Source organism: Plectropomus leopardus, chromosome 3 (genome assembly GCF_008729295.1).
Source record: "Plectropomus leopardus isolate mb chromosome 3, YSFRI_Pleo_2.0, whole genome shotgun sequence".
Lineage (NCBI taxonomy): Eukaryota > Metazoa > Chordata > Actinopteri > Perciformes > Serranidae > Plectropomus > Plectropomus leopardus.
In genome coordinates, this window is record NC_056465.1 from 14,250,016 (window position 1) to 14,262,807 (window position 12,792).

A 12,792-nucleotide genomic window follows, 5' to 3' on the forward strand; every position below is an offset into this window, starting at 1 on the left:
CAACAGGACTGAAATCCTTCCTGTGGACCAAATGCACTGCCGCCACTCGGCTTTCCACTGGGTGACAATGTGCACAGCATAGTAAAGGGGAACTAAAAATGGGAGTGACACAAAGGCTCTCTTTAAAAAAAAAAAAAAGGACAGAGAGGGAAAGAAAGAGCGGGAGTAAGGCAGGAACAAGAGAAGAATGGAACTGCAAGGGGGAGAAAGAAGAAAAAAAAAACAAATTCCCCACTCTCTCTCTCTTTCTTTTTCAAAAAAAAAAAAAAAACTAAGGGGGAAAAAGATGAAAATGGCAGTGGGGCTCCAGCCCCTGCCAGGGTCCTGATGATATCCAGCGATTGTTTCGAACGAGAGCCGTCCTCTGAGGGCTCCAATAATCCAGCTGATATGAGGAAATTCCTCAATGCTTTGTAAACGTTTGTCGGTTGCTATGGTGAGGAATCCATGACGACCACCCCCAACTCAACCCCCCTCCTCTTCTTCCCGTTCACTCCTCTATTTTTCCCCCCCTTTATAAAGCTCTTGCACAGGAACTTTCGAGTGCGACCGCAAAGAGAAGAGGGGGTGGAGGATTAGAATAAGGAAGAGGGAGATACTGCATAGTTGGGGGGGGAGTGGATTGAATTGATGAGCAGAAATCCAGGAGGAGCAGGAAAAGTCAGAAGGTAAACGAGAGAATGGTGTTTACAGCATTACAGCTGAGGACTGCAAGACACAACCTGCTGTAGACATGCTGCGATTAGTCATAACACAAGACATGCACTACAGTGTTATTTTAAGTCACTGTAAGAGATCTGATGAACACTTTTTCAACGAAGGCTTTTAGATACAAGCAACAGGTGCAGCCATTCCAGTTTTTATGCATTCTTGAGACCCAAACTAAGCTTTCTAAAGAGCTGCATGATTTAAGCTTTTAAACTTTTTTCAATTTAAACCTTCGCTCGCATACAAATCTTCCTGCAAACCTTCCAGCATCTGTCACATCAAACTATGTACTGCAAATTCCTCAATAAATAACAAGGCTACCTTATATCATGTGACAAAAAGAACTCATACAGAAACAAATCTAACATGTGACTGAGAGTTAGAGAAGAACAACATGGGCAAAATGAGTCAGAATCCAGAACCCCCCCACACACACACGCACACACACACCCCAGTGAGGAAGAGGAAATAAATTTAACCAAGCCATAGTTCCAACCAAAATGTTGTGCTCACACCAAAATAGGAGACGCATCCTCTTTTGTGGAACATTTTCAGAATGAAAGACTATGCTGATACAGGATGATACCACTCATTTATACAACCACTTAATCGTTGCTACTAAATACAACAAGATGAAGCCATCACAGACATGACCACAAAATCTACCAACCATAACCCAAAGTTCCCAAAGGCAGAACTGAGATTGCTGGGGTAATGTTTTACTAAAAATGTTTTCCCTGCAGATCTTGAAACAAAATCCTAAACTCCACTCTGGACTGGAAAATAGTGATTCTCATGTTACCCAAAAAATATTGCAGGACATGTTTTGACATAGTTTAAGATTTTGATCAAGACTGTACACATGTTGGCTTAAAAGAGAAGCAAGCCTGACACTTCCACTTTTTTTTGTGTTGAGCGTTAATTATAGAATTAGTCCTAAAATGACAGCTCTCTATGGTAGGTGATCAAAATACAAAATGCAAGGGCAAACAAACTAGCAGTGAACATTACACTTTTGTTGTGAAAGCTACCTGAAGGAACCAAAGAAATTAAAAAGATTGGAGCTTGAACCTTCATGTATGCAATGCTACATTTTTTTAGGGACCAACAGCACACAAATACACAAAACTCATTCCCCTGCTAGCTGCAAAACTAGCAATTTTGAATCTCACTTCTCAATGGTATTAAGTTTCACATATCACCAGTAATTTGGGAAGATATAAAGATATAAACCCCAAAAGCCATTGACTCAATTTTTTACAGAAAGGACAGGAAAGAATGTGAAGGTGGCGGGTAGCTTCTATCCTCTTTTCCGCCAGTTTTAGCCTTTCAGCTTCGGCAGGATGGACTCTGTACATCACAGAGTCCCTCTGACAACTAAGACAACTTAAGAAGTTCTTGGTCCCAAGTGCCATCAATATTTTTAACTAAACAAAGTGAGTGATGAGATCCACGCCGCACACGCTGGACATTTACTGTTTTTAATGAGTAATACGACAGTGTGTACATATTTTATAGTAAAATGCTTGTCTGCTTTTTGTTGTTTCCTGTGTTGGTAAGAAAAAGACCCATGGACTGTGTATAAAGATGGACAACTCATCTCCACTTTTCCATGTTGTACAGAAATGAAGCTAAAATATTCTAGATACTGCTGCTGCCATCTTGCTCTGGTGACATCATTTAGAGCCAGAGTCTGTACAGTGGCAATCGCCACAGTATCAAGTTTCCCAACCACACACCCGTCCAATGACTTGCATGTGCGAGCACACAAACTGGCTCATGCAGTTGTCAATCATGTTGTAAAATCCCCTGTTAATAGCATTAAATAATAACTAATTAAAACCAATCTTATCAGACAAAAAATCTTTGGTAAAAAAGTATTTGATGTGTAGGCCTGTTTTGATTTTTTAGTTTTGCCCATGTCCCATTCACTGACATGGAGGGGGTGGGCTTTATGACCTGTACTGCAGCCAGCCACTTGGGGGCAATCGAGATGTTTTGGCTTCATTATTGGGGAGCTGTCATGTCGTCAATCTTTATATAAAGTTTATGTTCCAACCCTGTTGAAAAATAAAAATACATTCTACTCTATTATTTTTAGGGTTTGGGAGCATTATTGGATGCTAACTCAAAATTCGGGAGTGTACCTTTAAGATAGAAAAACAGCACATTTGGGTGTGCCACCACTGGCATTTTCCATGTGTGGAGATTTTGCCATAGGCACTGCTCTGCTTACATGACTAACACACTGAGTGGAGGAGGCCTATGTTGAAATTCCCGATATGTGTCAATCTTCAGACACACATATGCAGGCCCCAAGCAGGCCTCTGAGTCCATCTTCAGAAATATTAGCGCATGGCACAATTAGCACTTACATGTTAAGGCTCTCATACTCCTCTTTCTTGTATGTCAATAAAGTACCTAAAGACTATTATCAGAATGATGTTAACAAGCACAGAACATTATAAAAGTCGCTGCAATACTCAAGCATCTTTCTAAAGTAAGGAATTTGTCTATGGAGTGTCACCGGAGTTATAAATACACTTGTAACAATCCCATCATTTATCTTCAGACTTGTCATTTTCACCAAAGGAAGACACAACACAACACAAGCCTGAGGGCTTATTTGCCGTTAGGGAGTGGGTGGCATGGCAAGATGGTGGGGGATCAGGAAAGAGAGCCCTGACCTACACGCTTTCATCCATTAAAAGCTCAGTTAAAGCACTGGCTTAAATAGATATGGCAAAGTGTGCCAAATTACTGAGTTGAGGGGAGAGAAGAGTCTTTCTGCTCAGGGAAGGTTAAACGCCACACAAATTCCCCACCGGCAGCTCTGAAAGGCACAAAGGTAGAACACAGCAGGAGACATAACACACTGCTGCAAAACTGCTACCCTGGATGGGCTGCTTGTCTAGGGCCTCTCTCTCTGCCTCTCTCTGTCTCTCTCTCTCTGTCTCTCTCTCTCTCTCTCTCTCTCTCTCTCTCTCTCTCTCTCACACACACACACGCACGCACGCACGCAAGTCCGATTTCATGTTTGGCCTGTGAGCCTGGTTTCATTCAGGCAAATCCCAGATGAGCACTTAACAACATTACAACAACAGCCCCTCCTTTCAAGAGTTACCTGAGTTTTAAAAGCTAAATGGAAACAGGAAGGCACATTTCAAAGAACCCCAAAGCCTCACAAAACCTCATTAATGCTGTAATCTACAGTGTTAACAACGCAGACAAGATTTAAACATATGTCACTGACAGATCTATCTTAAACAGGGCTCAATCAGAGAAAAACACATACAGATGTTCAATTAAAAGCAGGAGCCCACAGTCTTGGCTCATGTTTGCACTGGCCCACATTGTTTGCAGAGCAACAACGGTTGCTAGTGGCAACACCGTCCACTCCCGTTTCCAGGAGCCTGTTGCTATGCAACCAACAGAATACTTCCCAAACCAAACAATGCCATCCCCCCACCTGATCCCTCTATCTCACGCTAAGTAGAAACTTACGACAATAAATACTATGTAAGCTATTAATTTCAGACACCAGGGGACATGGAGGAAGACGTATTCCTGTGTTGCAGTTAAATAAAAATGTACAGACTTTATGCTGGTTTGGACTTGATTAAAGAGGAAAGGATGAAGTGCTCTGTTTTCTAACTACTTGGTGCTCAAAAAAAGGAGGAATGTTTAAGTCATCACAGAGACAACAGTCTATTCTTCATGCCACCCAAAAACAACACTTCCAAAAGCAAGTCGAGTCTTTCCAAAGTTCCTTGGGGCAGACATAGTAAAACAGCTTGAGTAGAGCAAGACTTTTTCCAATGCAGGGGAAGATAAAACAAGGACAGCCAATTGTTGCTTTTAAAGGGACATCTATGGGAGACATTTGTTCAGCACTGTGCATATGTATCCCTCTGTCACACCTCTGATATCAAGAGGAGCAACAGGTCTCTGATGAAGCTTCAAAGTGCATTCCCTAATTTGAGAATATGATGATATGATATGTTTTATTGCAAAATTCATTGTCATTCGGTTTTTTCCCTTTCATTTAATTTAAAAAAACCTATAAGATCACAGAGGCACACGTGCTTGCACAAAGAGCGAATTAAGATATGATAAGAGATTTCCACAACAGAGGCTGTTCTTCAAGCCTGTCTCATTAATTCATGGCTAATCCAATCAAAGCAGCTCTTGGGGTCTGCAGATGGCAGAGTTTAAGGGGGAGAGAGAGTGGGAGAGAGAGCAGAAATAGGAGGCACAGACCACTGCCTCTGATCCAAGCCCCCCCCCCCAGCTCAACTCCCCACTTCTGGTCATCAGCACAACCTGTCCACTCCGTCACCATGTGCACTGCAGGCCTGACAGCCACAGAGAGAAAGATCAAACCGTTGCCATGGAGATTGTGTGTTCACTCATGCTCTACACTAGCAACTTCCTCCCCCAACACCCTACCTCTTCTAACCCTTTCCAGATTTCCACTGCCCCCCCCAACTTCCACCCAGCCCTCATCCTTAAAATTTACCATCTCGAGATGAAAAATGAGGATTGGGAACTGAACATTATAAGAAGTTTAACTGGAAAACACAACAAAGATGAGCGGGGAAGGAGTGGGGGAGATGCACAACTGGAAATGTAATCAGGCTATTCTCTTACGTGTGAGCGTCTGTCTTTTTCATGGATATATTTCCAGTGTGATCCAAGGCCATACTGATGACACAAAGGATCACCTGGCTGCAGTGCTTCAAGAGATGGTGGAGGAACTGATGAGAAACTAGGAAGTGCCAACATTTACGGCTGGGATTTGCGAATGTTTGTTTTATTTCTCATTTTCCAAAATGTCTGGCACACCCAAAACCACATTACAATTATGTAATATCTTCCTTGATCCTCCAACTCACTTCAGGGCCTCTACATTCATGTCTACACAGCATGTAAAGAATTGCTAAATCGCATTTTAAACAGTCGTAGCTAGATCCACAGCACATAGTGTGGGCCCCTCTTAAAGCTATTACATCACTGAACATATTCACCAAACCAAAGAGACCTCCAAGAGCACAATCCTCTGAACGTGTTACTTTAATAATAGAGATTATTATTAAGAGTGTATTAAGAGATTTCTTCTAAGTAAAACCAGCACTTTTTGAGGAAAATGAAACATATCTGAAAATGCACTTATGATGCTGAAATTACTTATTTTTTTATGGTGTATCAACATGGATCCTAAAACTACATCTAAAATCAAAACAAAATCATTTATTCCTTGGGCCACAGCCTGTCATTCACCAAATTTTTTGAAACCTGTTAACAAGTTAATGAGATTGCCTTCTAACTCAGTCAAACAAAAAAGAAAAATGCAAACATAACCTCTTCGCCGCAGGTAATGTTGTGGTCTCTTTTATTGCATTAAATCAAAACCAATCCCCAAGACTGACAACTTGGATTGGTTAAGAATCCTAACACTTTATCCAAGCCCAAACTTGCATTCTATCCTGTGGGAGCGTAACGATATTCACTCCAAATGCAAAACGCTCATATTGACATTCTTTTAATCTGCTTTCACTTGCTCTTTTAAACAGGTGTGTTTTCACCCTGTGGAGTTTTGGTTTTTCCAGGGAACTACATCCTGCAAAGATGACCTCAGATGTTGGCAGTGTGCTGCTTGACTGATGAACCTGAGATAAGAATTTTGTTGCACTGGAGGAGTCTGCCTTTTCGTTAAGCATTCCCTCCACACAGATATGACTGAAAATCCTCGTACTGTATGTACAGTATGCTTTCACAGGCACTACTTGGTACAAACACAGAGTCATCAGTTAATACTTGAAATCTGAGACAAGTATTTGTTATTCACTGCACTGGCATTACACCATGCTGAATACTTACTGAATAACTATTTGATACATTAAAACCCTGTAAAAGAAATATTATCAAGATAAAACATGGGTTCTGCATTTGACAGGTCACTCCAGAATAGTGGTCAAAACGAGCTAGGTCACTGCCATTTATACAAAACTAATACTTAATCATCATAGTAGACAAACTAGCATGTAACCTAAATCCATTGTGATCAACCTTTTATTCAGAAACCGAAAGAGGTCTGGACTTTCAATAATCTTTTTTGCAGACAGCAGCAAGATCCAGTGACATGCATCAGGCATAAAAAATATGAGTTACATAATAATAATAATCAGCAGCATTCATACCCTAATTTAGCAAATCCTATTCAGTGTCATTTCCAGAACATTAACCATTAAGTTACTTAAGAATCTTACAAGTGTTCCTGCTTAGCAATTTGCATGGAGATTGCAATCATAGATCATAAAGTAAAAGCTGGTGACAGGATACAGTTGACATCCTGTCTGTGAGTCTACATATTCATACTCTGTTAGTCCAAATTCTTCAACACCATAGCTAGTCTATTTATTTCTAGAGCTTTAATGATTTTTTAAAATAAATTAATTCCGTGTCAACTATTAAATTAACTGGCAACTAATTCAAAAATTGATTAATTGGTTTGATTTATTTTTTAAGAAGAAAGAGGAAAAAGTCATCAAAGGACGTCATCTTAGACTGTAGTAAACGATGACTGATATTTTTCACCGTTTTCCGATATTTAAAAGACCAAACAACTTATCTGTTGATTGATAAATTAATCAACAAATAATTGTCTATGAAAATTATTGTTAGTTGCAGCCCTATTTATTTCTTTGCTTCCATTTTGTTTTCATTCACAGATTTTTATTTTTGTCAAACTTCAACTTTTCCAGGAGAATCCAGATTGGTTTAACGATTTTGTCAGTGGCAACACTTCACTGCCACACTTACAACCCCGGTTACACTTTGCAACAGTCAGGCAAAACAGATGCTGCCAACTCTCACATGAAGACAATTAGCATACAATGCTGCTTTTAAATAGAAAATTACAACATTAAAATTTGCTCTCCTTTGAGGTTTGCGTGAGGGCAGGGATGGTTCTCAAAGATCAGGAATGAGAACTGAAGGGTGTACTATATAAGAATATATACCTTTTAGACTGGGTTGTTTTCCACCTGTAGCAAAGGCATTCTCTGCACCAAATCTTCTAATTAAACAGCTTCTGAAAAGCTATGCTCAAGCCCCGGCTTATTCAATCTAAAAATACTGTCTGGGTCTACTCCTTTGCAAATCTGATCAAATGTCACTCGACTAAAGGCCTAGTCTTGGTTCTGGTAATTACTTTGTAGCCAGTTTAAACTGACAGAAGCTCTTTTTGAAACCAAATAAACATCTCCTAACAAACCAGTATAAAACTCTACAAAAGAAAGGAAAAGTGAAGAGAGGATGGGGGGCTGCCACTATCCGTGCCTGAAAGAGTGAGGGAGGGGGGTCAGCTATTGTAATGCAAATGTCACTGCCTTGTCTGCTGTTTGTGGCAGGAAATTTAATTAGCAGTTGTGTAGCTACGATACAAACAGGTGGAATGTGGAGAATGCTCCTGATGACACACAGACAGACAGAAGAGACAGACTGAAAAACATTTCATTTCGCAACGAGTTTCAACTTGTTGCCACTGCACTGAGGCCAATCAGTGGCAGCATTTCTTTTGGTATATGACAAGATTTGTTTCTGTGTATCCTAGCAGCGTAAGCTTACAATGATTTCCAAAATCTTTGTAGCTGGAGGACATGATGTGAGAGTCAGGAGGACACAAACTATTTTCCTTTCAACAGATTCTTCTAAAACGGTAACAGCAGATCACTTGAAATGAAAAGCCCTCCACAAATAAATGAATTATGAAGATTATGAAACTGTAACATTTCTTGTGAACAAATGGCACATTAATTTCCACTTAACAAGCCCCACAAGGCATTCTCCTCTCACTTCTTCAGCTTTGCTCTGTGATTTTCTGACATGCCTTTGACTGGAGTGATGGGATAACCCATTAAATTTGTGTTAGCATTAGACAATGGAAAAAGCAAAAGCTAGGCAGTTCAGTTAGCACAGCGGGAGGTAAATGCAACTACATATGAAAATATTCAACTGTAAACAACAGCAGAACTAATGGCAGTGACTGGGTCCGTGTCTATATCTGTAGCAGGCTATTGGATTGAAAACTTCTCCCCGGGGCAACAGTAGGCCTCATCAAGATAAGCTAAATACAGCATGAGCAAACACACATACACAAGCACATCCACACTGCTCACACACCACATACACACATGCAGAACATGTGACCAAAAGCTGTGTCAGGTCACCCGCTGCCCAAGAGACCACTGCAGCTGTCCTATTGATAGCTGAACTGTACTACACAAATGGGTCCATTAAACACTCAAAATGGCACTCGGGTAACGGTGGACACTGTTACTCCCAATCGTACGAGCAACCCCACATAACGCTTAAAAGACAGCTAGAGAAGAGGAGGTTAGGCCTAAAGAAGTAACACTTTTGTAAATCACAGGCCAGTGTGGCATTCGCTGCTGAAATGGACCAAAGCACAACCACAATAAGTTTGCAGGCAACTGGAAGTCCAGATACAGATCACAAGTACCCCTCAACTAAGAAAAAATCATGTTAACTCTCCTTTCTGAGTGACATCCTCATTAAAAATATCCCGTACAAGCCAGTAACAAATTTATAAATCACCGCCCAACCACCAGCTGCTTTTTACGTTGTTTAAGTCTCCTCTTTGAGCACCATTTCTTTCTGACCTGCCTCTGTAAGCCAAAGCTGTTCACTCTCACCACAAAGGGAGAGATGAAAATAACCTGATTAAAAACACTGACTTTTAAAAGAATAACATTTCACCCCCTGGCCCACTCCATGCTCCTTTCTTTCCATGACTTGGGTGTATTTGTATATCAAGTTGCCATGTAAACATAACATTGTCACGCTCAAATTGGGGGGTGGGGATGGTGGGGGTTAAACAGAGGTTCAGTGTTGTCATCTCTTTATTTTCTTTGTAGCTGCGGTGAGTTGTCTGACCAATCAAATTGAAGTTTCTTTCTAACGAACAGTCTTTCGCTAATGCACATTCATTTCTCTGTTCAAATATTCTGGCCAAAAAGGAGGAAGATTTATAAACATATCATGCAGATATACTAATTGGGATTAATATAACCATACTCAAAGCTGCGTTTTGACCTCTTGTCACATAAAACGAAATAGATATTGGATTGCATTAATTATACATATCTTTATATTAATCATTCAGCACTCTTCTTTCACAAGGTGAATACTTTATGTAAATACATATTTGACAGTTTGTGACTCAATTTAGCAAGCAGAGAAGGTTTTAATTACAGAAATTTTCACACTCAGAGATTCTTCCTTGTTTGCTTCAATAGCAAACAACATTACAAATGACCAACCACCTGACAGCTGTCTCCAAAAGATAGTCCAGAAGAATTAATGTACCTCGGGGGGACAAAACAGGACAGAATGCCAGAAGGAGAAAAAAAGGTATGCAAAGTGATGGAAACCAGCCACAGCCACACTGTAAAGCTAATGAAAAGAGGGATTTAAAATCATTAGGGGGTCTACATTTCCTTGGTTTCTCATTATTGCCATAGCACAGATTGATATGAGCCTTCAGCTCTGAAGAGAGGTCAAACAGCAAACCTAATGAGACCTGCCATTAAAACAATGAAGCAGAACCACAGCTTACAACTAGGCTATTAGCAAACAATATGCCTATGGGTTTATTCAGCGGGTAAAGCATCAATAAAAGTGGAAAGATTAAAGATGGAGCTACATTTACTGTGAGTAACTGAGTGAGAGGATATAAATCAGGGCCAATAATTCATTCAGCTTAATATTCAGGACATTGGTGTCTTAGTTGATGCCTAGTTTTAAAAACACATAGAAAACAGCACTTTAAATACAAAATCTCTCTCCCAAGACTGTTGAAACAAGACAGAACAGTATAAAAGAACCATCATAGCACCACCTAGCTGTAACACATCCAGTTATTCAAGACATTTCTGAAATATTAAAAACACCAAAACTTTGTGAAGTACAAACTTTGTTCCATTCAGACAGCAATCGTTGTTTATTTTGGTTAACTGAGAATAATTAAGCTGGCGAGTTTGCAATATTTCTGCTGAGATCGAGAGCTATGGAAGCACCAGGTTTGGTAACGTGTTAACGTAACGTCGCCGGTAGAAGTTCATATTTCCGTACTCGACTGCGTATTATTTTTAATTCCAGTTTTGATATAATACATGAGTGGCAATCGCCCGAAAGGGGCTGGCAAACTGCCTGGAATGAAAGTTATCTTCCCGTTGAGTTCAGCCTGCTCGCAGCGGACGTAGTTACAGTTTGAGCACCAGTACCAACGTGCTAATGCTAGCTAGCCATACTTCCACCTGCTTGAATACCGAGAAAGACACACTGAAAATGAAGTTTGTCCGTGTTGTGACAAACAAGACAGAGCTGCCGTTAATAATGCGACAAACGGTTGAACTCACAACTGAACTCGCACTCATCGCTGCTGGTTGTCTGAGTTAGCATTAGCTGTAGCTCGACTGGTAGCCTCACCATCCATCCTACAGAGACTGGGTTGGAAGTGCGTTCACAGCTCCACACACACAAACACACACACTGCACGGCGTAGCAACAAGTGTAAAGTGATACTGAATCAAGTTTGAGTTGCAGCAACGTTGCCACCTTGCATAACGTTCAAGCAAAGTGCAGCAAAATAAGTAGCAGAGATATTTTTCCAGGTGCAAAAGCTGTTGTCAGCAATAGGTGAACGTCAGTAAAATGGGGAGTGACAAGCCGCTTTCAACTTGTGGCGGATGCCACAAAGAAGGGAAAGTTATGTTGTGGAAAATAACCAAGACTGGCAGCAACGCACTCGACCCCAGAGCATTTTTTACACACATTTACATGAATTCGGCATCTAAATTCTATAAAAATAATAGTCACCTTTGCCTTGAGAAAAGTTGTGCACTGGCTCTGCTCTCTTTCCCCTCTCTCCCACTCGCTCGGTGACTTCCAGATGCTGCTGCTGCTGTTGCTGAGTGTTGCGCCCGTTGGTAAGTAACTGTCTCCACGGCTACAGTCACTATGGCGCGACGGGGTCTCGAGGCAACTGTTGCTACCCTCGAATGGCTACGTCATGGCCCTCACTATACAGAGGAGGGGCCAAAGAGGGACAAGAGCCCCGCCCAGTCCAATAAAGCTGTAAATTTTAATGTAACCACTAGGAGGTGGTCTTAGCCAGGGAGCCGGTGGAAGTGCGTCATTAATTTAGTTAATACAGAAATTATCAGTGGTGGAACAAGTATTCAGATCCTTCACAAATGTAAAAGTACTAGTACCACCTTGTTAAAATACTCCGTTACAAGTGAAAGTCCTGCATTGAAAAATGATACTTAGGTAAAAGTAAGTAAGTATAATCAGGATATTGTACTTAAATTATTAAACGTAAAAGTAATAGTAAACACGCGCGCGCGCACACACACACACCAATCAAAATTATTATGAAAAAATAGAATAAATACGTACAAGAAACTCAAAATTATTTAAAAAGAAAGAAAATTCGAAATTTCTAAAAAAATAAAAAATAAAAAATAGAGGGGAAAACAGAAAAAAACACCCCAAAACTCAAACTTATTTTTTGTAATTTTAAAATTTAAAATTTTAAAAAATAAAATACCCAAGTAATTTACAAATACCTCAAATTCATACTTAGATGTAGTACTTGAGTAAATGTACTTATTTAGAGCTATTAAAATGACCTCAGTTATTTTACAGATGGTATTTTTTTCAGTTAAGAAGACATCATGCATTTTTAACTAAAGTCATTGTTATGAAATCATTCTCTTACAGCTATATTACAACATTTTAATTAAACTCAATAAAAATCAGCAAAGACCTGAGATATTTTTTAAAACGTATTATTATTATTGTTGTTGTTGACGACAGTAATAATAGTAATACATAGCCCTTGTCAAAACCAAGTTAACAAAGTACTTTGCAGACATAAAAACAGAACATACAAAGTGCAATAACAAGGTTGGAATAAGTACCATGCAGCTAATAATGGAAACAAAGATAAGAGACAATAAATGAAAATTTGAGAATAAGCAAATGAATAAAAGCAAT

General features: G+C 39.9%; 1 protein-coding gene across 5 annotated transcripts in view; it reads right to left on the reverse strand.

The window, feature by feature from the left end:
- The window catches only part of rfx2 (regulatory factor X, 2 (influences HLA class II expression)), a 30,805-nt gene extending 19,039 nt beyond the window's left edge, over positions 1–11,766 (reverse strand). For 2 of the 5 annotated variants that reach the window (XM_042514915.1, XM_042514883.1), the window contains exon 1: positions 1–512. In XM_042514915.1, the coding sequence (XP_042370849.1) occupies positions 1–80 (80 nt within the window). In that variant the 5' untranslated portion in view covers positions 81–512. Of the gene's footprint in view, positions 513–11,150; positions 11,237–11,610 lie in introns of those variants that run through there. The other 3 variants (XM_042514897.1, XM_042514904.1, XM_042514890.1) reach the window with 3 other exon arrangements.
- Positions 11,767–12,792: the final 1,026 nt, after the last annotated feature.